This window comes from Mixophyes fleayi, chromosome 2 (assembly GCF_038048845.1).
Source record: "Mixophyes fleayi isolate aMixFle1 chromosome 2, aMixFle1.hap1, whole genome shotgun sequence".
NCBI lineage: Eukaryota > Metazoa > Chordata > Amphibia > Anura > Limnodynastidae > Mixophyes > Mixophyes fleayi.
Window position 1 is genome coordinate 36,897,694 of NC_134403.1, and position 27,366 is coordinate 36,925,059.

A 27,366-nucleotide genomic window follows, 5' to 3' on the forward strand; every position below is an offset into this window, starting at 1 on the left:
TTATCATTGACTCTTTAAAAGATATCACTCTGACAACTATAGACCTACTGTTATGTTTGCATGTGACTTTTCCCCGATTACCGCAAAGCCAAGAACCAAACTAAATGAATAAAAATAGTATTCAAAGCTTCAGTCATTACCTTACAAAATGTCATTTTGCATTACATTTAATGGATATGACATCACTAGTACTCGTTTTACTACTTGATAAAAGCACTCCGAAGCTTTCACATAGCCTTATGGCAACAAAGAGGTTAATTGACAGACAAATACCTAATAAGGAAAAGCAGCTATCTGCCAAACAAATCCTGGACATCTCCCCATAGTCAATGGATGCCTTATCCAGTCCTATTAACAAAACCCACTAAGTAAGCAGCTGAATGAATGTCTCAGAGTGAAGTTGACACAGTATGGTGAATTTGCTGTCTAGTCTGCGCACAGCATTCATTATGGTCTAACCTGCACCCAATTTAGGGAGACAGGAGAACTAGGTACCTTGCGTGGCTGGATAGAGCACTTGACCTTGGCTCACCCCCCCTACCCCCCCCAGCCAAGCCGGCTCCCCCCCGTGGAGCTGGTGGTGGAGCAGGGAGAGGCTTTTGCTGCAGTGACTCTCTCTCTATTGCTGCTAGAGAGATCTGGCTGAGAGAAGCGGAGAGGGCCAGACCTGTCTGCCTTGGAAGCCCCCCTACTCGCGGGGTGGGAGACATAACAGTCATCTGCTGTACTATGAGCATCCCATTCATGCTATTTGTGCTACAGTGACATAGGCAAGGGAGGCTGGAGACAGCAGGGGAGAAGTGCTAGGGAAACCAAAAGGGGAGATAGAGGATTGCTTTTGTGTGTGATGAGGGGGAGAGTGGGATAGCGCATGTCTCATCTCTCAGTGCAGCCACTAGACGCTCCCTCCACCAACAACTCCACCATCTTGCATGTGCAAACATCTCCAACCGGACATCAGCTCTCCCGGGGCTATGGAGACTGCGGGAAACATCATGCCCAGGATGGATTGCTAGACTCGCAGCGGCTGCCTCTCTTTCCCCTGGTTGTGCTCTCAGCCTCGATGCTTTTCAGCGGCACCTAGAAAGAACAGAAAGAGAAAGAGAAGATGCGGATTATTTGCCAGCAGATTGTTTTGTTATTCTCTGGATTTTGGGGCATTGCGATGGGAGCTTTTCCTAGCAGCGTACAAATAGGTAAGAGCACTGCATGGACGTGTGCGCCTGACAGCGGAGCTCACTTCTGGCTGGGAAGGATTGCACGCAAAAAAAAAAACCGCATGACTAAACTTAGATCTGTAGTGTGGGGATCGCTGCAGGTGCCTCATTGCAAAAAGAACTTAATCATAAACCATGCATTGTAACATAGAGTGATATTGTATTATCAGAGACTCTGTATTGTCTAGCCCAGCTGCTGCAGAACCTCTTGGATAGCGAATCCCACAGTTGCCATTGTGCCAGTTGAGGTACGGAAGCAAAGCTGTGATTGACAGCTGAGCTTCAGGAGTTTCTGCAGCAGTCAGTGCAGGCTGTGCTCCACTGCTCACTGGCGATCTACTGGGTTTCCTACTCCTCTACATCAACTGGCATCTGCCCCTAGGGTAACCTCTCCACCTGCCACCCAGGTTTCCCTGCATTGTATAGATGGTTTATATGTATGCTATGTGGTTGCTGCAGTAGTAGTGCTGTCCTGGGCTAGTGCAATCTCCCCAGGCTCTACATAATAGCTTGTTGGAAAGTTCTGCAGCCAGTACTGCATCCTTTACTTAACCTTTTTCTTGGCAGCTTGTTCTATATTTTAACCATTGTTTTGTAGAGTAGTTGCATCCAATAATATTTTTCAGCTCAGGGCTGCATCATTTATTGCACTGTAGTTTAAAAAGGGGGATGGGGGGGGGGGGGTGTTAATGAGATTCTGGGAGCAGACTCACTTTTGTGCTCCCTGTATAATAAGATTCAGCTTCTGTTCATTCAAACAAGGAACTGTGGTTAATTTAACTCCCTCTATAAAGCATTGACTATCAAGATTAGCAAAGTGAATATTTGGTCTACAGTAAATCGATTTATATCTTTCTGGATCCCAGTTGTTCACATATAATCAAGCACAAATTATTTCAAATGTGACAGTGTTCACGGTTTGGGGGAATACAGCAAAATTCCATAATGCAGTCACTATCAGGTATCCTAATTCATGACAAGTAGCTAGAAATATATAGCGGTGTAAGGTGATTAAATGAAATGATATTGCTCAATAATGTGTAAGCATTAGCCCTGGATCCAAGCTGTGAGCTGTTGCAATGTGAAATGTGATTCTACTGCGACTCCAAACACATGTCAGATATCAATGCCTTTAATTAATGGAGCAGAATGCTGTCAACCTTTATTGCACCTGCATACAACAAACTGTGTATCTGTCTGTATACCTGTATTTAGAAGCATAAATCAATTTGATGTTGTTTTTGTTCCCTAGGTGGGCTTTTCATTCGAAATACAGATCAGGAATATACTGCTTTTCGATTAGCAATTTTTCTCCATAACACCAGCCCCAATGAGTCTGAAGCACTTTTTAATTTGATTCCTCATGTTGACAACATAGAGACGGCTAACAGTTTTGCTGTAACAAATGCCTGTAAGTATGTCTTCAATTGATGCACCGAAGTTGAGAATAAATGGTACAAGACGTGGGCTCCTAGTACTGATACCGTCTTGTGGAGGGAACAAATCATTCATCTTTTCTATGCCCTGGAAATAAAAGCCAAAGGGATAAATACTTGTTAACTTCTGACCTTACAAAATCAGCTTCTGTACACTCTGCTGACTAATCAATTATGACATTTTCTTGGTAATGTAATGCAGTCAGGGGCAGGCCGATGGGGGGTGGGTGGGATAGAGGGAGAGATGGTATTATACAATTGATATTCAATTCCACCCTTACAAGAGGTAGATGCTTCATGTGGCATTCTTGCCTAAGTGTCCATGAAATATTTATAAGCAATGGGGAGACTTGTGGGTTAAACAGAAATTGTATGCCAAACTATAATTAGTTTTTTTTTTATGTGCCTGATACATTACATGTAATTACCAAAATAGAAAGTGACATTTGCTGACTGTAATCCTGATTTTAAGAAGACATCTGCATTTTCATTGCATGGGTTGTATTAGATTATTTTATAACACTGTGTTCGTTAGTGGTGCAATTTTAACAAAATACTTGTTAGTGCTGCTAGCTATTTTCTTCATTCAGTCTGTGTATATATTTTGATGGCTTCTAATTCTATAGAAAGGACTTAAGGGTATGTAACACAGACAGACAGCAGTGAAAGGATTAACATATTACAGATCCAGCTTTCAGTGTCTATGGTTGAGACAATGCCTTAGTGTGATACTAGTCTATTAAAATATACATAATACAACAGTCTGTTACATGTTAATGTTCACATTTGCAAATAATTAGAATTTAAGCATAGGGCAGGGTACAGATAGAAATGCTGCAATGGTTTCCTTATAGTGACAAATATCTGTATAGCCTTTTGAGAAGCACTTGGTAGAGTGGTTACGCAGTGGCCTGGAATTAGGGAACCAGTCATGTGGAAGGTTATCTTTCTAAGTAGGCTGACGCTGAAGCTTGATCTGCTGATGTCACTTAAGGCTGCCCCGCTCTTATATTCTGGGTTATAAATGTCCGTTATCATCACATAATGCATATATCCTGCGAGTGTGTCTCCGTACATCCATATATAAGTGCCAAAGCCAGTTAGAATCTGCTATACTTCGTTTCACACAGTCCGCCAACTGGAACCGCGACCACGTCCTGAGCTCTTGTAGGCACCAACACCGCAGCACGTCACAAAATTAAGATTATTTATTGTAATTGCCGTATTTTAGGAAATGATCACATAGCAGTTTGTTGCATAGTAAGTGTATTTTTGCTCAATTCGCTGAGAAAGAGCCGTATGTGTCCCTAGAACGGTAGTAAGCAAGAAAAACCTTTCTCTGACTCTAAAATATTTCAGTTGGGCTACTGGTAATTAAGGTTACATTCTTTCAATTTCTTCAATCTGAAATGGAATGCATGGTTCAAGCACTTCCTGCTGAAGAGCAGACTATGGTATCTGCATTTTTATTGAGCGCCTCTCTCCAAGACTGGCCTAGCCGTTATCCTAAGATCTCGGTAGGAGAAGATTATCTCAAGCCTCAGTACAATGTGCAATATATTTTAATACGTCTAGAAGGTAATGAACTGGCTTTAGAGCAGATCACATGTGCAGTAACAAACAGTAAATCAAACGACCCTTCAATGTCTGCTGTATTATGCATGGCACTGGGGTTTAAAGACATGCTATCATATTAATGTTGTTCACTTTTATTTATGCGTAAGCACATCTCTATGGAGTGGTTTATTTTTTGATTGTAAGTGGAATTTTATGAAACATTGTGGCTTTTTATTCATTTAGTGTTAGATTTTTAGTTATTTTGTAGGTATTATCGCTCCAAAAAAGGATTTCAGTTGAATGAATTCCATTCATAATGCCCATTTCCCCTCAATTTTCTGACCCCACATGGTTTGGGAGATACTGACCCTCTCCATGTGTTGGTAGTGGGTTGTTGGTTAGCTGCGACTGTGATGCAAAAGTGTCATGGAGGCTGAGATTCAATATCTTCCGGCCAACAAACGCAAGATCATTGGTTATTACAGAGGCCCTGGGCAGCTAGAAACTATCAAACATCACGGAGACTGGACATGAGACCTCGACTGTTAGTCGGTGGTTGTGTGGTTTACTATAAGAATATTACAATGCGTTCATTCTTCTTTATGCATTATTGAAAATAGAACTAGTAGTGTTTGAAACACAATCCACGTACAGCTGTCATATGTCGTTTGCTCAGTCAATAACATCTTTTAGGTGTAGACTACCGTGCAATAATTATACTGATCCACCTATATTTCTTTATTCTGTTAAGGAGGCAACAAAAGGGGTGATCTTGCTGCTTGGCCCAAGAATCAAGCAACAAGGTCATCATCCAGTTTGGCCACACACACATGGGTCTCTCAGGTCAAATGGCCAGATCACGTTGCGATATCATGGCAGCTTCTCGGTGTGTTTGGCAGACAGGCCAAAAGCAATCATCTTCCAAACCCATTTTCCTCCATGGCCAATACTGATCATGCTGATTTTAGTATGTGATAACATATAATACAGGATATAAACATAAAAAAGCTTTTGCTCGTTCCAGTATTAAAACTTATCAATGTGTTTTGACATATCTAATATCTAATGCTCGCCTGTGCATGTACACTGTTTGACTTTACTTCTACACATGAGAGCAGATCTTAAGTGTCTACCTAACTTACGTTCTTAAATCAACCTTGGTGTATCTGTAAACAAATATTCCACGATTTATATAAGACAGCGGTAAGCACCACATTAAGTATCAAACTACACATATAGCCCTTGATATGTGAGGGGGGGGGACATTATATCTGACCACTATCATCAACATCAGCAATATATATATCTAGTGTTAGGGGCAAATTCAGATTGGACTCTGAATTTCTTGGACATTTCCTGACTTTTAATGTTTTCAAGCATGTTCTGTAAACTGGTGTAATTTTGTCAACCAGACTTTGAAATCTTCCCTACCTGATGCGGTATTCCCTTCATCCGTATACATTATACCTTAAATCTTGCTATAAAAATGCTATATACTTTAGATCTGGTGCACTATGCTTTAGATTTGTGTAGATTACACCTTATGTCTGTTTGCACAATTCCCTGTCTTTACGTACTGTAATATATCTTACATCCTGGTGCATTTATCTGTGATCATCATCCTTTACATACCTAACATTTATACTGCTCCCTGTATGCGTATGTCATCTCCAATGGCTGCAGACACCAATTCCTACGCCTCTGTGCACCGTCCCCTTCGTTTGTGTGTACCGTTCTCTCTGTTTGTGTGCACCGTCCTCTTTGTTTGTGGGCACCATCTTCATATTTGTGTGCACCGTCCTCTCTGTTAGTGTGCACCGTCCTCTCTGTTAGTGTGCACCGTCCTCTCTGTTTGTGTGCACCGTCCTCTCTGTTTGTGTGCACCGTCCTCTCTGTTTGTGTGCACCGTCCTCTCTGTTTGTGTGCATCGTCCTCTCTGTTTGTGTGCACCGTCCTCTCTGTTTGTGTGCACCGTCCTCTCTGTTTGTGTGCACTGTCCTCTCTGTTAGTGTGCACCGTCCTCTCTGTGCACCATCTTCATGTTTGTGTGCACTGTCCTCTCTGTGTGCACCGTCCTCTCTGTTTGTGTGCATCGTCCTCTCTGTTTGTGTGCACCGTCCTCTCTGTTTGTGTGCACCGTCCTCTCTGTTTGTGTGCACTGTCCTCTCTGTTAGTGTGCACTGTCCTCTCTGTTTGTGTGCACTGTCCTCTCTGTTAGTGTGCACCGTCCTCTCTGTTAGTGTGCACCGTCCTCTCTGATTGTGTGCATCGTCCTCTCTGTTTGTGTGCACCGTCCTCTCTGTTTGTGTGCACCGTCCTCTCTGTTTGTGTGCACTGTCCTCTCTGTTAGTGTGCACCGTCCTCTCTGTGCACCATCTTCATGTTTGTGTGCACTGTCCTCTCTGTGTGCACCGTCCTCTCTGTTTGTGTGCACCGTGCTCTCTCTGTGCACCATCTTCATGTTTGTGTGCACCGTCATCTCTGTTTTTTGTGTGCACCGTCCTCTCTGTTTGTGTACACCATCTTCATATTTGTGTGCACCGTCCTCTCTGTGTGCACCATCTTCATGTTTGTGTGCACCGTCCTCTCTGTTGTGTGCACCGTCCTCTCTGTTTGTGTGCACCGTCCTCTCTGTTGTGTGCACCGTCCTCTCTGTTTGTGTGCACCATCTTCATATTTGTGTGTACTGTCCTCTCTGTTTGTGTGCATTACTCTCTTCGTCTGTGTACATTATTCCCTTCTTCCCATTCTCTTTATCCGTGTGCACCATGCCATTCATCTTTGTGCACCATTCCCTTTGTCTGCATTCACAATCTATTTCTGTGTGCTTTAGCAACAGATAATTCAGAACATTGTCCAGGTGTTGGAGTTAAAAGATCATTTGATTATAGAACAAATCTTACTAGCTGCATCCTACACTGCAGCAACACACGTCTCACCAACTCTCACTTTCTAGTTTCCTGTCTGTTTGTGGTTTGAAAAACTTTATACGCAACTAAACAAAATGCCTACTGTACAGTAGTTGTCACAATAAGCTTATAATCATCACCATTTATTTATATAGCGCCACCAATTCCGCATCGCTTTTACCGAATTTTTTTCCTTCACATCAGACTAGTGTTTATTTTGCTAGCAGCCGATTAACCTACAAGTATGTTTTTGGAGTGTAGGAGGAAACCAGAGCACCTGGAGGAAACCCATGCAAACACGAGGAGAGCAAACAAACTCCACACAGATAAGGCCCTTTTCTGGTATTGAACTCATGACCCCAACGCTGTGCGACAGGAGTGCTAACCACTGAGCCACCGTGCTGTCCATTATACACCCCAACCTGCAACTACTTATACAAGTCTTTTAGGTCTGGAGCTGGTTGAGAGATTATTTTTATTATTCATTATTTATATAGCATCAGTCATGTTATGCAGCACTATACAGATAATATGTAATCATTCATGTCCGACCTTGCCCCGTTGGAATTTACATTCCTTGGCTCGAATTGGGTAGTCATTTGGCTGGAATGCCTTTGTTACATTTTGTTAATAATATATCTAAATGCAAAGGTGGTACTGCTATCCTTTTTGATAGCTGGATTGCCTAATTTGATTTCCTTGGCTCTTTGTTCTTTGCTTGTGTTTCTGATTGAGCTTGTTGCTCAGACTGAACCATTTGACAAATTCTGTGAAATGTAGGTGACAAACTTTTTGTTGATCACTGCATTTCTACAAATTGTTATCTTGTTGGTGTCTTGGTGCAGAATTATGTATCCTTTTTGGCTCTAGCAGTAGCCTACGAGAAATATCTTCTTTTGCTTGAGCTTCCCACTTTATATACTTTTCTTTTGGAACATGTACATAAGCTTTGCTTCTAAGTATTCTAATATGCTGCAACTCAGATTTCGTTTTGTTGCACTGCTCAAATGGAGTTTTCTCTTTAGCCTTACTTGGTAAACAGATATGCCGATAAAAGGCTGTCCATCATCATCATTATCATCATCTATTTATTTATATAGCACTGCTAATTCCGCAGCACTGTACAGAGAACTTACTCACATCAGTCTCTGCCCCATTGGAGCTTATAGTCTAAATTCACTAACATACACACACAGATCGAGAGAGGCTAAGGTTAATTTAATAGAAGCTAATTAACCTACTAGTATGTTTCTGGTGTGAGGGAGGAAATTCGGAGCACCTGAAGGAAACCCACGCAAACACGGGGAGAACATACAAATTGCACACAGATAAGGCCATGGTTGGGAATTGAACTCATGACCCCAGAAGTGCTAACCACTAAGCCTCCATGACTGTTTGACCTCAATATGTCATTAGCATATCTGCATCAAGGAGTATGCTTTGCCCAATTTCACATAGAGTATGGTTCTTTCTCTCTGCTGTACATTTTTGTTCAAAGTTGCATGGTATTATGGTCTGGAACACAAATCTTTTCTTTCTAAAGAGGACTTGTGTTTTAACAGTTGTGTATCCCTTTGTATTATCTGCAGTAGGGCTCATTTAATTTTTTTGCGTAAGATATGTATTTCAGCGCATGCACACAATAAGAGTGTACCCATATTATGGACTTTTGTATATTATTGACATCCATCCCTTTATGCCTTGAGAGGCTGAATGGCAGTGTGCAAGTGTAAGCTCAGTACCGTAAGGGCCTGTTCACATAATTCTACCACAACTAGATATGGACGCATCCCCAGACATGCCTCTTAAAAGGTGATTCGCTGGCTCCGGTACCTGTACTCTCAGATACTGGAGGGCTGATGCAGTGATTCGCTATGATGTTGACTATCAGCAATACTATTTGCTTCTGATTGGCTTATTGCTTATTGACCCCTCCAGTCATTAGAATGGCGGTTGTCTTATATCAAGTCGCGGATGTCTGTTAGCATTACTTAATTGACATTTCCATTGGGACTTCTGCAGGGATGACAATTGCAATTTTATATTTAAAAGGGGAAAATTACAGATGTGGAGTTGCTTGTATTTCATTACATTTTATATTGAAAATGCCACATTTATTAATAACTGTCAAGACACTTTTTTTATTATTGTGTTAGTGCCCATTTTACGTAAATACTCCATTGTGATTTCAGCTCCACATTTGCTTAAGTGGCAGCTCATTTCCAGTTCTAGAGCCCTTCTCCGGAATGCCAGTTTTGCACCAGTTTAACTAATCATCTAAAGCAGTGTTTCTCAACTCCAGTCCTCAGGACCCACTAACAGTGCAGGATTGCCAGGTGACCAGTGAAATAATTATACCACCTGCTACACTGTGTCAGTCAGTAAAGAATACACCTGTGCTCCAGCAAGGAGATATGGAAAACATGTACTGCTAGGGGGTCCTGAGCAGGGCCGGATTAGCCATAGGGCTAACTGGGCTACAGCCCAGGGGCCTATGGCATCCAGGGGAACCCTTGAAAGTGCCCAGCAGCAGTATTGATCGGTTGGGGGCAGGGGCGCCCACGGCGCGATCAGTGCTGCTGAGCACTTTCACTGCGGTCCTTCCCCGGCGAGCTGTAGTCTCCTTACTGAGGAGATCTCATGAGTCTCACTCTCACGAGATCTCCTCAGTAAAGAGCGTACAGCGCGCCGGAGAAGGAGGTAAGTGCCTTGTGGGCGGGGAGCTCGGATCACGGGGGGGCCCTCATGGGGGAATGGAGGCCCCCTTAGCCCAAGGGCCTCCATTTCCTTAATCCGGCACTGGTCCTGAGGACGGGAGTTGAGAAACACTGATCTAAAGTCCGGCGCCAGGTCTTGGTGGCTGCGCGCTCCGGCTATCCACTTCTGTGCCAAAGCTACTCAGAAACATACACTTGGGCATATTTACATCCCTGTATTGCACTACGAGAGAGCTATATGCTGAACACAGGGAACTTTAACGCAGGTTAATATTCATGTGGTTTGTCCACTATGAATCCATCACAGGCTATTGAATATATTTGAGCGATCTTGAAATGCTGTGTTACATACATCTGTTGATGTCTTTTGGAGTAGTAATAATTATTCGCTTCCATCAGTTTACAAATTTCAGGCTTTTTAGCCGTGAGTTGCCATAATGATATCTGACAAAGGGAACAGTGCTTTGCTGAAAGCAAAGAAATATCTAAAGAGAGTAATATTTTTCCCTTAATGGTCATGTTTTAACGTGAGAGTTGGAAATAGATAAAAAAAAGTCTACTGTTGCTATTAAATGGGTAGTAATCCCAAAAGTGGAATTAAATATTAAGGTAAAATGTATTACCCTGACTTTCCAGTAAAGTTTCGTTAGACAGTAAAGGTTGATGGAGTTTTCCATTGTCATAACAAGCAGCAGAATGCACACCCCATAGCCATTACAACTTAGGTAAAGGGTGTTGGTACAGGACAAAAAGATCAAATAACAAAACATAACATGTCAGTTATGCTTAGTGTGTCCGATAAGAACTACAAGCTAAGTCTGCACTTTTGTCTATTCCAGTGTGATGCAGAATCTAAATTTGCCCCTTTAGGCATCTTTTATTCTTGGAAGCTTCCGTTATTTGAGGTATATTACTTTGTTCAGTAATTTGTGGGCTTTTAAATATTTAGCTTTGTTACTTGTGACACATGTTTTCCCATTTAGGATAATAGAATAAGTCTAGGTATACAGTACAGTGTTTTCAGCCAATTATCGGTCCAATCAAACGATAAAAGTTCGACCCGATTAGTGTGAACGCTCCAACGATGAACGATTATCGTTCCAAAGCACATCGTATTGTTTCATTTGATTTTTAGCGGTATATTTACTAAACTGCGGGTTTCAAATACTGGAGATGTTGCCTCTAGCAACCAATCAGATTCTAGCTGTCATTTTGTAGAATGTAAATGAAAGGTAGAATCTGATTGGTTGCTATAGGCAACATCTCCTCTTTTTCAAACCCGCAGTTTAGTAAATCTAGCCCTTAAACTGGTCTAAAATTCTCATTCAACGATGGAACGATCTCAGTCCAATTCTGCAGTGTGTATGCACTCACGACCAGCAGTGTCCATAGACCTCTATGGAGTGGGCAGAGTCACAATCTTTACAGCCGATGGTTATGACAAATGAAGAGCACAGATCTGAAGGTAAATTGTGTAAAATGTAGTGTGTACACATTATGCTGATCGGACTTTTTTTAAAAAAAATGTAATCGCTGGTAAAATCGTTAACTATATCGCAGCGGGAGAAATTTTGTCTAATGTGTACCCAGTCTAACAGTTTTCCCAGTTGAATTATCAGACTTTTGCAGATAATTATATATGGAACCATTGGCTAAGCTGTATTTCTTGGTAATAACTAGATTAAGGTGACTCAAGATTAGCTGGAGTAACTAGTGTACAGTCTATGTCAGCAGGTAAAACTATTGTGCTATAGGTTATTGTATATATTTATGAATGAGTCTATACCAAATAAAACAATATACTATTGTTTATGTGTAACATCTGCTCATAATCAAAGTGTACATTACAAATATTTTAGACTTGTTTAAAGATCAAACATTGACATACACATACTTGCCTGCATACAGTAAAACATATTTCAGACTACACACTGTTTCATGCACTCACCTAAGCACATAGATTTTCTTTAAACATTGACAGGCATTATTGCACATGAATAATTTAAAATGGATTTCATTCTGCAAATCTATCGGAGACAAGCATATTCATTTGTGCTAATATTATATGTCTCACAGATAGCGATTCTTTATGAAAACAATTGATTGGCTGTGCTTAGTGCTAAAATCAATACCCAATTAAGTACTGGACAGTGTCTTGTGAATAGGTTCAAAGCCTAAGACATGTGGGTTCTAGTGCGGATGTGCACACGGATGTACATAAATGTCTGCAGAATTTTAATGTGTCACTTTTTTATTGATGAAATTTAAGTGAAAAAATAAATATATCTACACACAGATGGAGAACAATTATTCTAGACAAACTGTACAATCAATAGCCGCCCCCTAGCTGCAAGAGAACGCACTTAACCCCAGTCCATTGTCACAGCGCAACTACTCTCTAACAGTACAATGGACATGTGACGTGACGGCATTTTGCAGTGCCATTTGTATAAGGTAAATATATATAAGGTAAATATTCTCACTCACTCTCTTTGCCTATATAATTAATATTATTGCCAGGTATTGCAGACGATCGCTTTCCCCGGGTCTCTCTGGAGAAAGCTTCCCCATGCAACACCTGTTTTCCCAAACAAAATAGGTTATGGCCCTATGATATATAAGCCCTTGTGTTCTATATTTGAATTCATTGTTTATGTACGGCCCATAACTCAGGGGCCAGTACTATGTCCCTGTCGTTCAGGATTCCACTACTGGTCACAATACCCTTCCCTAGTAGGTGCTGCTACACTTCCAAGACAGCCTCACCCCTTTTGAGAAATTCTCCAATCACTAATTAGTGGAAAATACTTTTATATGATTTATGAGGGCAGTGGGAGGGGACAACTGCTTTCTATCCCCAACACCTACCTGGATTCTTTCCAGCTGCTGATCTATTAGTGCTGCGATCATCCTAAGAATGCTCAATAGTAAAAAAATATTCAAGAATGAACAGGCGTGAATTGGTGGTGCTGCCGTTTACTATTCACTGCAGTATCACCTACCTGCTAGGTATTACACAACTGAAAGAAAAGAGAAGAGACATTTATCTACCAATAAAAATATATTTTGGACACCTTGGAAGAGATAATTCTGTGTAAGTAACCAAACATAAATCATAATATATCAAATATATATATAAAACATGTCTCTGACCTTCTAATATTTCAGTCTTAGAACTGGTTATTTCCGTTCTCGTCCACACGTAATAGTACTCAGAGTAATGGAGACAAAATAACAGTCCTTCTTTTTAAAGGATAAATGTAATGAAAAGTTCTCCGCGCCAAATTCAAACCGAGGATTCTTTAATGATTCTTTTTTTCTCCTTAAAAGCTTAAAAGGGATCCTTTAAATGACGTTCACCCATGTTCCTTCTTTAATGATTCTTTTTTTCTCCTTAAAAGCTTAAAAGGGATCCTTTAAATGACGTTCACCCATGTTCCTTTCAAAAGCAAGCTATGATGCCATTTTTGCTCCACGTGCAGCATGATGGAAAAAAGGGAGAAAAAGAAATATAGTGTAATCCAGTATATAAGGGGTACCATTTTTAAGGGACTTCGAATAGGTGTTTCTGGTTGGGATACCTTAACTAGCTGCTCTAGAGCGATGTGCAACCAATTTTTGGATAAATGTTTCAGTAAGTGGTAGATTTACCAAACCTTCTAAAAAGGAATTCTGAGATGTCTAGTACATTCTAGAAAATGAAAGCTAGATTGTTATTGGTTGCTATGGGCAACACCTCTATTTTTCTTTTTTAGAATGTTTGATATATATTTATATATATATATATATATATATATATATATATATATATATATATATATATATATATACATGTATATATATATATATATATACACAAGTTAACCCGTGCATGATACTTATGCATTCTAGTCAAATCAAGCTACTTAAGGTGTTAAAAAGGTTCTTGTCATGTATTTGGGCCATAGCCCACGCCTCAACCACCAACCACTCCCCACTGTCACCCCCGGCAACCACCAACCACTCCCAACTGTCACTTCTCCTTCAAGAAATATATATATATATTTTTAAAATCTTTATAAACACTTTTAACAATTAACAAATTAAATTAACAAATTAAAAACATCTTAGTATACCAAATTTCAGCCCTTTCTGAATTTTTTTTTCCACACACACTAACAATTTAGTAGGTCAGTGTATAACTCCGCCCAGCAGGTGGCGCTGCAGCTTGGTTTTATTTTTTCCACACACACACTCACACACACAGACAGACAGACTAACACGCGCCACTAGACATTTATATTATATATATATATATATATATATATATATATATATATATATATATATAAATATATATATAATTCTACATATGTAACCAAAGCAGTGAATATAGGAAAGAGCTTTTGACAAAATAAGCTATATATATATATAACATTCAGAATATCAAGAGATCTGCAAAATAGTTATAAAACATTATCAGTGTTAAAAGAGGATCAGGGAGATATTGTGAAGAATGGCTGTTATTTTATTTCCAGGGTTCCTACAATTGGAAACATGTTGTCTCCGAGTTATTTTGTGAGGACAGAAACTAATAGTCACACTTGGCTGAGAACCACTGGGACGTGGGGCTGTGGTGACAAAAGATGTGTGAGTTGCCCTTTAGTAGAACAATCAACCTCCTGTGAAAGTTTTCATACAGGAGAAAAGTTTCAGAAGATAGAACCTTTCACAATTGTGATACAAAGTGTGTTGTGTATTTCATATCACGCAAATGCGGTTTTCAGTATGTGGGTCAAGCTATCCAACAAGGCAAAGAACGCTTTAGAGGTCTAATCGTGAATGTGCGAAGGAAGGATGAGAATTGTCCTGTATCTTGTCTTGTTATTGTGAAACACAATGGGGAGAAAGACCGAACAAATGTTCAAGTGTTAGAAATAAAGAGTTGGTACTATAGGAAACTGTCCTCTAAGCAAGAGATTTTCTGGATATTTTAATTGGGTGCTTGGAAAGCTATGGGTCTAAGGGGACTATTTATCATTAGGGACAGCGGGAAGGCGGTAACTATTATTATGTATCCCTACAAAATCGCAGTGATACAGAATGCTGAGCTGGCACAATTTACCCTGCAGGGCAGCTCTGGGATCTCCAGCGAATACCCCCCCTCCTCCGGGTTAATTGTCTAATGCTGCTGGCAAAAGAAAGAATTTGTATGCCCATCTGTGGCTAACGTCGGGGCATGGGCATAGCCCTTGGATCAGACGAGGGATCCAGCAAAGCCAAAAAGCCTTCAGCTAGGTCCCATGTCAAAGGCAATAATGCTGTCCCCATAGAGAGATATGGAGTCCGTGGCAAGTGTCCGTAACTAGGTTAAGATCAGAGACCCTTTGTTAAATAAACAGTGGTGAAAGAGCCTTTTGACAACATTTATGCCGGCATATAGACTATACAGCACTTGTTAAGAGACCGCTACCTTCTGAATTTGATGTATCATTTTCCTAGACTAATGACACATACTGTACTTACTGTGTTTTAAGGGTTACATTAAAGTTATTGTTCTGTAACTCGATTCATTTGTCCCCATAGATAAAAGTTCTTACTTATATATTTATATATATTTCATAGAGTGTTTATGATCAGTGCTTCAAATTTACTTTCCTTCCCTTGTTGTATAGTATTGAAAGTACATGTATTGTAAATCAAGACAGATGGTCATAAGCATATTTCCACATTCATACATATTTGTATCTGATGCAAAGCAATGGTATTTTATGTTACTTACTATTTCTTATAACCCCTGAATGAACCCTGAGATAGAATTTAGCCTTGTATATATACTGTATCCTAATTTTCTTTTGTTCACTTATATTCCTGTGTAACATATGTATTTTAATTTTGGGCGAAGATGACTGTATTTTAGATATTTTTGGAATTCAAGGCATTATTAGCCGTGGCACAAGTGGGGGTGTATACGGTGGTATGTCATACCCAGGGCCGGATTACCCCAGGGTTAACTGGGCTACAGCCCAGGGACCTCGGGCATCCAGGGGGCCCTTGAAAGTGCTAAGCAGCAGTATTGATCGGTTGGGGGCGGGGGCGCCCCTGGCCCGATCAATGCTGCTGAGCACTTTCAGTGTGGTCCTTCCCCGGCGCGCTGTAGTCTCCTTACTGAGGAGATCTCGTGAGTCACACTCTCACCAGATCTCCTCAGTAAAGAGCGTACAGAGCGCCGGGGAAGGACTGCAATGCCAGGAGTAGGAGATAAGTGCCTTGGGGGCGGCTCGGCTCCCCGGGGGGTGGGCCTCACGGGTGGGAACGGAGGCCCCCTTAGCCCAGGCACCTCCATTCCCTTAATCCGGCCCTGGTCATACCGCCACTTCTCCTACTGCTTTGATTGTAAAACTATCAATTCCATTCACTTATTATTCTCCTTTAATGCCTCTTCCACATTTCCAGTTCGTCCACTGATTATTAAAGTATACTTGGTGGATCCTTTGTATTAAACCTGACTTAAAAAGAGTATTACCAGGAATAGGTGTTAGGTAGACATCAGAAGACGGAACTAAACCAAAATACATTTTTAATACAATCCATTGTAGTAGATGAATGGAATAGGGTTTACTGATTTCTATTACTATTGGTTGTCTGAAAAGCTTTGCTTATTCGGGGGAATCCATTTATTAGTTTTATCTGCCTGATCAATTTTTGTCCATATCAATTTTCCAATTGATATGGATAAAAATTGATCAGATCAAAAATTGATCAGGGTCCATCCCGTAACACAAGTCGCTGTCAACCAATGGGTTAAAGAGGATGGAAGGAAATCAAAGTAATATTTATCTCAATTGAACAGGCGGCTCAGCGTTAGCAGATTCTTTAACTTCATCTTTAACATTTATTGATATAGCCAGTAGTTGAAATGGAAATTTAGAAGTGGCGGTATGGAAAATGTAATGGTAATGTAAATGAATAGAATTTGATAGTTTTACAGTCAAAGCAGTAGGAGAAGTGGCGGTAGGTTATAGCGCCATATACACCCCCACTTTGACCACTAGCGCTTTGCACCTGTTCCCAGGATGTGATGTGGGCATCACATGATCAGCTCACATATTACTTGGGCACTCACAGGTACGTCTTGTGCGATTATTTTAGTCAGGACAGGAAAACATGTGACAGGAGCAGAGTCATGATGTGGGGATGTGAATGGAGGCAAGGACAAAGCTGCTGGCTGAGAGTTAGATAATATAACGAGCAGGGTCCCCCCAACAGCACAGAGTAATGATAGGATGTGGCTGTCAAAAAGATGCAGAAAGAATGTGGTTTCAGATTCACCTTTATAAGAAATTAAATTATTACATTCAACCTATTCCTAATTGCAACCCTAACGTCCACTCCACCTTGCTTGTGTTACATTGTCCTCCGCTCAATCTTGTAATGGAAATTTGGCTTCAACTCCAAGCAACCTAGTTGCTTGATAACTACATCCTCTATTTTCCTCTTTTCATCCCATACAAGAGGGTTTGAAAAACTGAGTTAGAATTAGCGGGCGCATCTTACTGTTCAGATTTACTAATAATGTTTTACAAATTATAATTTGGCAAGTTATGCTGTGTATTTATATTCAGATGAATATTAAGTACTATATGTTATTATAGATTAACATGGCTGCTGTTATTGGATCCCTCCTTACCCCGCATCATGTTGCAAGCTGTTTGTGTGCTCAGGTGACCAGGTGAACTGACTCATTAGGGACAGCTATACATTGTATCATGCAGCTGCAAATTGGTAGCAACTGATCTGAACTTCTTCTTACACATCCCCAATGCACATGTTTTAATATGTGTCACTGATTAACCAGATAATCTGTTTGCTCATTCTCCTATGTAAGTCGGTTTTGCCTTAACTAATTCTGCCGAACATTTGACAGCAAAACACTATGGGTTTCATTTACAATTTGGAGCAACTTCAGACAAAGGCTGTAGATTGTCACCTGGACAAATCATGGCTTTTGTTACCTTAATGTTCTGTACCACTTGCAGAGTTGTGATGCTCTAATTACAGCCTGCACTCTCTGACGGTTTATTTTGTTGTCCGTGGTGCTGAAACGTGTATCTATATACTAAAGCAAAGTCTGAACATTGCAGGAATAAGAGAGTTGAAAACATGTCACTCCCCCTAAAGCCATACACACCAATGATAAGACAGTCTTCCTTTAGATACACCTCAGTATCACCCACACAGACACACACTGACACACTACTATATCCCAGCTCAATGTGACACACCTTTCCCTGCTCTAACCACCCAATGCACCACATTCTCCAAATGTTCCCTTTGCATTCTGCAATAATCTTGCCTTGACTCTCTCCACTCCCTGCATTAATCAGCTGTGTTATGTTCTCCAACACTGATGTAGTCTGGCCAGGGAAAAATGTTGCCGTCTGCATTAGTTGAGTCCAGTCTTTCTTAAAGTATCAGTTGAGTTTCTTCCGCCGGTCGAAAAAAAGTTGTCTGCTGAAGGAAGGGGATGGGAAGACTAGAGGAGACTGAACTTTAGAAGACACAGAGGGGCGCACTTTGTCACCCCAGTGGTCCCAGAATAATTTTAAGTGGCCCCTAAAACAACTGCCCATTTTACAAAACTATTACAAAAATTGTATTATTATTTTTAAAGCACTCCCCTAATCTCTTGTTCATCACTTTATTACACTACCATAATCCAATGAGAAGACTTGTGTCTTTTACTTTAATGGAATTATTGCATCTTTCACTTTAGTGGAATTCTTGCATTTTTTATCCAATGGGAAATGTCCTTCATTTGTAATCCACAAGGGAGACCCAAACCAGATCTTCTTGTTATAATCCAAAGGGGATCTACTGGAGAATCCTCTTCTTTTAAACCATGGGAAATAAACAAAATCCCATCACAAATGATGGGATCTCTGAGCTCCATTTCAGGATGTGAGGGATTCAATTGATTAGAACTCCCTTCAGCCTCTCCGCCAATGACCACAACTTTTCTACACTAGCTGTGAGTGCTGTGCAGCTCCATTGTTGTATATGGTCCATTTATTTCTATAGCCCATTTATTGTCAATGGAGTTTCTACATGTAGCACACTGCTCTATCGAAATTAATGGGATATAGAGTTCTATGGGAAAAACAGAGCATAATGCTGGTTAAATCGCTTATGTTGACCCATAGTGGGTGGGTGCTCTATATATTCTCATAAGCAAGAATAATCTTCCTGAAATGTGCTGACGTGCTTTAAATGCACTAGCGATTGAAACAGGCAGCTTCAAATAAAACATACTGCTATGCAAATGCAAATTGGTATGGATGTCTTGAAAAGAATGGGTATTATTTTAACATGCGGTTGTTGTTAAGTCTGTGACTTATAATTCAGGCAGCACGGTGGCTAAGTGGTTAGCACTTCTGCCTTACAGCACTGGGGTCATGAGCTCAATTTCCGATCATGGCCTTATCTGTGTGGAGTTTGTATGTTCTCCCCATGTTTGCGTGGGTTTCCTCCGGGTGCTCTTGTTTCCTCCCACACTCCAAAAACATACTAGTAGGTTAATTGGCTACTATCAAATTGACCCTAGTCTGTGTGTGTGTTAGGGAATTTAGACTGTAAGCCCCAATGGGGCAGGGGCTGATGTGAGTGAGTTCTCTGTACAGCGCTGCGGAACTAGTGGCGCTATATAAATAGACAGTAATAAATAATCTTTGTGACCAAGACACAGTGGTAATTGCATGCGTCTTTACTATAGAACCGGCAGGAAACATATTACACAGAAGATAGATTCATACACCAACTATATACAGCATAAAGACCCAGTGTAACCTTCCGCCGGATATACACACACAGCAACAGGAACTACATAGTGCTTTGCACTTGCTTCAAAAACGGAAGTCAGCTGCAACATTTAAAGGTCAGTGGGTATCTGCTCTAAGGAGGGCTGATTTAAATAGATGGTCTGGGTTTTTTTTTTGCTTTCACAGTTGCTGTCATTTTCCTTAGACTTCAAGAGGCTGATTGTATTCATATTTTTCCTCAAATATTTTAAAATGCTAACAGCAATTATTTTTTTCCGTGTACCAATGTGCGCCATCTGTATTTATAATAAATTAGTTGCTCACCAAAATTCATGTATGTAAACAGAACAGGGCTATAAAAAGTCCACCCCATATGCTGTTCTCAATGGTTTATATTGCTGCATGCAGATTAAATAGAAGCTGAAATCTGTCACCTGAGTTATGTAATGCTCACTTTTAATTATATACATATATATATATATATATTAGAGATGCTCGGGCTCGGTTTTCTGAAAACCGAGCCCACCCGAACTTAGGGGTTCCGAGTAGGCTTGCGAGCTGGCTCGTTACTTTCGCACGTCCTCGCATTTGAATCTAAGCAAAACGTCAACATTGCGTTGACGGATCTCGTGGGTTTTGAATTCCATAAGTACCTCCCTCCCCAGGAGATTCAGCGCCTTTGCTCACAAGAAACAGGACAGGAATAGCAGTGTTCTTGTCACTTGACAAAAATTTAATGTTATTGAGGTTAGTAATAATATAGGGATAAAAAAGAGCCAAATTATGTGATTTTAGCAAAAAAAAATTAGGAATTTTAGAAAAAAAATGCAAACCAAAACCGAAACCAAAACACATGAGGGCGGTTTTGCCAAAACCAAAACACGGGGGTCAGTGAACATCTCTCTCTCTCTCTCTCTGTATATAGATATATATATATATATATATATATATATCTATCATCATCACCATTTATTTATATAGCGCCACTAATTCCGCAGCGCTGTACATAGAACTCATTTACATCAGTCCCTGCCCCATTGGAGCTTACAGTCTAAATTTCCTAATACACACACACACACACACACACACACACACACACACACACACACACACAAACAGATATAAATATATGTGAATATATATAAACATATGAATATGAAAGTGTATATGTATAAGTATATAAATGAATGTATATATATATATATATATATATATATATATATATATATGTTTGTTTATTTTTTTTTGTAAATGCTCTGAAAAAAATAAAGTGAAGAGCCTTCTTCCCAATGAAGCATAGACAAACTGAGTGACAAATGAATGAACATATCTCTTGTCCCTGAAGCGAAATCTGAGCAGAATCCTACAAAAATCAATTGTGTGATGGCTGGAGGATAGCGGCATCCATGTGATTCAATCTAGTAGGCTGACAAGGACTCCCAAACCACAGATGTATGAAATTTTCCAACCTAATTAAAGATAGAAAGACAGTATTTAATAGTCTCCGAGCAGCCTTGAATAAAAATATCTCTGCATAAACACTTTGTAAAATGTACTTTTATGCACTTTTAGCAGCAGGGTCATTATCGCTTTCCATGTAAAAAGACTTATTAGTAAATGTTAAACAGTCCGGATTCTTTTGCAGTTGGATGGATACTCATGTAAGGTCACAGTTATATAGTGACAAGTGACCAGTAAGGTTTGTCTTTTATTCTATCTCACTGCAGAGGTTACGAGAGAGGCGGCAACATCTGGTATGTTGTGTTTACTGTCGCCAGATGTTAAGTAGCACATATTCCGGGAATGTATTTAAATGCAGATGCATTGTCTGATAGAGATGACTTTCAGTAAGCTCTCTCATTCATTCAACGTATAATCATAACAAATATATTATTCCATAATATTGTTTAATTATTATTACTATTGATTATTCCCAAGTGATATTAAACCCTTCAAGACCAGATGTGGTTTACGCCACCATAACCAGACTCCCTTTAGTATTTTTATGCTGTATCATTTTAGGTCATTTCAATTGGGAGGAAAATGGAACTAATCATAGCTAAAATAACAGTTTACTATTAGACCCATGTCAGTATGCAGGTACATAGGGTTTCCTATCAGTAGGAAGTCTGGGGAGTAAATGTATCAAGCTGTGAGTTTCTGGTAGGTTTGAAAAGTAGAGATGTTGCCTATAGCAACCAATCATATACTAGCTATCATTTATACAGTACATTCTACAAAATGACATCTGGAATCTGAATGGTTGCTATAGACAACATCTCCACTTTTCAAACCTGTCGGAATCTCGCAGCTTGATACATTTACCCGCTGATGTTCTGGCCCCAAGGATGTTTGAAATCATTGCAAGCTTCTCTGGGCATTATAAACCAACCAATAGTTAACCAATGGCGCCATGCATATATATGGTCAAGAAAGGCCTCTGGTACTTGCAATATCCCTAACGCTTACTACATGGAGTACATTTTTCATTACATAAACACTAAAAGTAATGTCTGTAACTCTGATGCTTAATGATGTCACTTGAGTATTAATTGGAACCACTTATGCACTAGTTTATAAAGATACTATACTTACAATGTCTTATTGTTTTTACTGGCTCCTCCCCTCATTTTCTCTCTTCTGGCCGGGGCAAACACAGGATTTCTAAAGGGGGGTTTCCAAACGTTTGATTTTGGAATAAATAAACAAACAAACAAAAAACAGGTTGCAGCAGTAAGCCTTTAGCAGCTACTTGCTGCCTGCAAATTGTGGCAGAGTTTGAAAATTTCAGAATTTGACATCCAATGTAATTTTTTAAATAACGATAGAATTGATTGGTTGGAACATTTCATAATTCATTGTGATGTAAAAAAAAAAGGAAAAAACTAAACATGACTAATGACTTCTGATGCAATTTATTCTATACTATTATTTCACTTGTACGTACCTGCAAATGGTACTGCAAGACAGGCACAGATTCCCAGTGAATTTAGTACAGGCAAGTTTAGGGCTATGATGGAGGGGACCTGTTTGTTGTTTGATAATTGCGGCCTGAATTGTTTTCACATCTGCCCACCACGCCTTTACTTACCACCGTGCTTTCCGCTCTGTGCAGGAGCTGAGTAGTTGCTATGCCAAGTCTCTACAGCTGTCACCTGACTACTTCTGAGCCAATCAGGGCGATGTGAGCCTACTCCAATCAGAAGCCTCATGGCTTCATGCTACAGCGTGAAAGGCGTAGTATGTTGTGTCTCTGTCCAATAAACAGCTTCAGCCGCAGGAGAATTGCATAAAGCCGCCAGACGAAGTCACATGCAGAACGTCAATCTGTGATCATTCTATGATGACAGAATTTGAGCATGCATAGGAGGGCGGGCTTGTAGGCAACAGGAAACCCTCTCTAAGTGTGCATCTGGCTGTCTAACCATTAAGCTTGGCCTTTAGACCTCTTCTGTCCTCTTTGTGTGCATATGATCTTAATTCATTAATTTATTTGGGTTCCAGTATAATATATTTGCTGGCGATTCACAATCTCCAGATTTCCCATCAATCCTGGTTCATGTTACTGACTCTTTTGTGACTCTTCATTGCTTAAAAATCAACGTAGCTAAAGCATCCCACCTTGCACATCAGTCCCCCTGATCCAATTAACTTTACTTGCTCTTGACAAGTTACTATTGACTCTGCCCTTTCTTTTGCTTCCCACGTTGAAGCCCTCACAAAAACTTTCTTCTTTTGAACTTAGGAACATCAATTGTTTTCACCCCTAGGCAATTACTTACTTGTTCAAGCTGTTATTATATCCTGTCTATACTACTGTTACACTTTGCTCAGTTGGCTCCTGCTGAATGGAATATACCATACTTACCAACTTCCCGAAGTTGGCTGCCGGGAGCCTGCCGGGGGAGGTGGGCGTGATCGGGGGCTCTCCAAAATTTGCATAATTTTGGACCCGCCCCATGACGTAATGACGCAAATGCCTCATTTTACAGCAGGGGCGGGGCCAAATGCCGTGATTCCCTGTGAATCGCAGCATTTTGGACCTAATTCTGCCCACTTCCTAGTGAAGTGGGAGATTGCCACACTCTCCCCGGAGTCCGTGAGACTCACACGAAATGCGGGAGTCTCCTGGACATTCCGGGAGAGTTGGCAAGTATGGAATATACACATATATGCGTCAGCTACACTGTCATCTGTTATAAATGCTGTAACTTCATCTCTCGTCTAGCTCCTTAGTGCCACTCTGCCAGGCTTGGCACACGTGGCCTGCCGTCCACAGAATGCAATTCAAGATATTGGTCATAACTTACATGTCTCTTAACAACACCAGACCTCTATCTGTAAGCACTCCCCCAGATATAGCTTCCACTCTGCACGCAACCTTCTTCTGTTCTAGTTGGGAGGGAGAGCGTTTTAGTAGGGAGGCAGAATGACTGCATGGAAACTGAGACGTATGAATTGCCAGATAGTGGAGTAACATAAAAAACATACTGTCCCTTTAATAAATGTAAAGTTCAGGGAACATGGCACATACCTACATGCATGTTATATGAGTGTGCACCGGTCCACTTTTATGTTTGCCAAACAGATTTGCAATCATCATTTTACAAACTCGTTTTTCTACTTTCAATGTATTTTTTTTCCCATTTAACTTTATAATGATCCAAGAATTAAATTAACATCACAGCTGCAGTGAGCAAGTCTTAAGTACTTTGCAATACTTCCTGACGTGATCGAAGACTCAGCTGAAGGAATTAGGAAGCATAACTTAACAATTTAGCAGGAAACCAAAATTCGAACTATTGACATATAGTTGTGAGTAAACCTTCCTGTACACGGGACCTAAATCAATCTTATTGAGACACCGCAGACATCACTCAAACAAGGCAGATGGAATGACTCACAGTTCACTTTGAGTTGTATAACTGTCAGTGATTGTGTTGTCTCAGACAGGTGCACATCTGTAATGCGTTGTTACTGTAAATGTAAAATGATGTTAGTACATCTTGTATTTATATTCTGTGATTCTATGTCTTAAAATGTACTTGTTTTATCTCTGATCTCATTTTCATTATATGGAAATGATATCCTATTTATTAAATAATTTGTGAAGAAAGGAATTCATTATAAGTGGGAGGACACTTGGCTAAAAATATCTGACCTGTCTTCCCCGGCACAATGTGTCCTGCTAGATATAAACAGAAATAAAGCTTTAGATTACTAGTTTTACCCCCTCACCAAATTTCTAACATTTTAAAGGACATTGCTACCAGTAGCAAGGTGAGAATCTTATCTCAAGCAACAGAACTGTTAGGGTGGCAGAGATGAGGCTCTCACCCCACCTCCTGGTGCGGAACCTTTGTCCCTTCCTTCCCTGTTATATTCACTTGTACAGTCCTCGCAAGAGGAAGCGCACTGGCAATCACCATGCACTTCCTCCTGCAGTGACCAAACACTGTTCTGGTGATGACAGTGTTAATGAGGTACAGTAAAACGGGTCATATTGCTCCCTCTCCGTGTTGCACTAGAGCTTTAAGAAAGAGCTGTCACTATTATTTAATTGTACACCAAAAATTACATCTATGTTTAGAATCTTACTTCTTAATTAGTCCCATTTACCTGTTCTTTTCTACTTTGCTGAAGTTTAATCGAAATGACAAATCTATTTTTTATATACCAACCTCCACGTGACTGGTAGAACGGTTAGGTCCTATGTCTAGAATGAACATGGTTCTGGATGCTTTGGAGGTTTTTGACATTGCATATGTGGCAAAAATGTTGTGCTTGGTTTACAAGACACCATGTACAATAGGAGCAGGCAAAGGACATACCTGTTAATATTCCCGATTGATAGTTCGGAACACATTAAGCCACTCCCAGAATCTTCTCAAACCAAGCACAGGTTTGCCCAAGCTATGCCACTTTCAGCAGGACCATGTCCATTTCTGAAGCCCGCATCCCTTTTTCTCATGGGGAAATTAGAACATTTTGCAGGTATTGCATTGGGATGTAAACATCAGATAGCCAACACATCTAGAAACCAAACTGAGTGTTTTACAGTTGATGGAGGGGCTTATTATAGTTATGTGTAGGACAAAAATGTACATGTCAGCAACAACATTTTAATTTATTTGGCTATCATGCTGTTGGGTTCTGCCCATCCATGTTGATGAAAAACTCTACCCAAAACCGAAAGTTTAGCATTTTGTGGAGATCACTATGTGAAAAGATCCATAGTTTTACAGAAAATTTCTAACGATGTGATATCCTTAACGATTTTACCGGAAAAAAAAAAAGTCCTGATCAGCATGTCGATTCATGTGTACACACTATAAACGTTTTACAATATTTACCTTCAGATCTGTGCTCCTCATCTGTCATAACCATCGGCTGAAAAGATCATAACTCTGCACACTACATAGAGATCTATGGGCACTGCTGGTTGTAAGTGCATACACACTGCAGAACTGGAACAACATCGTTCCATCTTTGAACAAGGTTTTTAGTTCGGTTTAAAAATCAAATAAAACAATAAGATGTGTTTTGCAGTGTACACACACTAATGCAATATCAGCCCGAATGGTCGTTTACCGTGTGATAATTGGCTGAAAACCCTGTAGTGTGTACCCAGCCTTAGTTCCATTAAGCGTTTAACTGTCTAGCAGATCTCTGCTGTATACTAATACTGCTCACCTAATTAAACAGGTGGTAGCGGTCTTAATTTTTGGGATGTTCAGATAGGAAAGGCTTGAAATCACCTCTGTATAACAGTGTTATATTAACACAGTGAATATTACCCAATACTGAATTGTAAGATTTGGTTGGAGTCCATCTTTAGATTCAACCAAAACTCTGAAGTTTGAAAAATGTATTATATACATCTATTATTTTGTTTTTGTTCATTACAAATCAATGCATTATTCGAATTCTGTCTATATAAAAATATGTAATAATAGTAAAATATGTTTCATGAATATACAGATGAACTAATCCCTCAATGACCTGTGTATTTTTAGTGTCACACATACAGGTAATATAATTGGTGCCTAAACAATTTAAAATGTTTGGAAACAATTAAATGGTCTGTGTTTTAGAAATTGCAGCTAACATGTTCTCCTTTGCCCATGTGACATCCTGAAATCAGAGTAGCTTACTTCCTGAAGACAATTTATAGACATAGGAGTGGGCTGCTAAATACAGCATATACAAGTAGTTTAAACAATAACAGTATAAAAAAAAACAGCTTACATTATAACAACTATCCAATTTTCTGTTACGCTTGTAAATTTTCCAAAAAGTCCCTTGAACACAAGGCACAATAAATGAGTGACCTATTTTTCAAATAAAAGAAAACGCAGAAAAGATTATTATGGCTATAACTATGGATATAACAAGAAAGAATCTCATTACAAGTTAGGATCATTTGTGCAAACCATATCTGGCAGGATAGAGAAATTACCATAGTAACAACAGACGTTATTTGCTGATGTTACTATGGTAATCTGCCGTCCCCCCCCCCTCTGCTGGATTCAAGGAATGAAGGACACCATACTGTGTAATAGGAAATGTCTGGAGTCATTTAATCACTGTGTATCCTAAGCATCATCTGATCAATGACACTGGGTGGGTTTGCTAAGAAGAGGCTACATCAATATCTGTTGGGGTTCCGTTAGATATTATTAATAAAAGTGGCCATTGGATGGGTTGTAAATATATAACTGTTAACACGCAAC

The 27,366-nt window shown here is 40.0% G+C and overlaps 1 protein-coding gene across 8 annotated transcripts in view; it reads left to right on the plus strand.

Moving 5' to 3' along the window:
• Positions 1 to 599: 599 nt before the first annotated feature.
• GRIA4 (glutamate ionotropic receptor AMPA type subunit 4) overlaps positions 600 to 27,366 on the plus strand; it is a 294,843-nt gene continuing 268,076 nt past the window's right edge. For 5 of the 8 annotated variants that reach the window (XR_012688574.1, XM_075198808.1, XM_075198805.1 and 2 more), the window contains exons 1-2: positions 600 to 1,196; positions 2,470 to 2,628. Coding sequence is in view for 7 of the 8 variants with exons in the window: in XM_075198808.1 (XP_075054909.1) it covers positions 1,109 to 1,196; positions 2,470 to 2,628 (247 nt within the window). In the remaining variant the exon portion in view is untranslated. The remainder of the gene's footprint in view (positions 1,197 to 2,469; positions 2,629 to 27,366) is intronic. The other 3 variants (XM_075198803.1, XM_075198809.1, XM_075198804.1) reach the window with 2 other exon arrangements.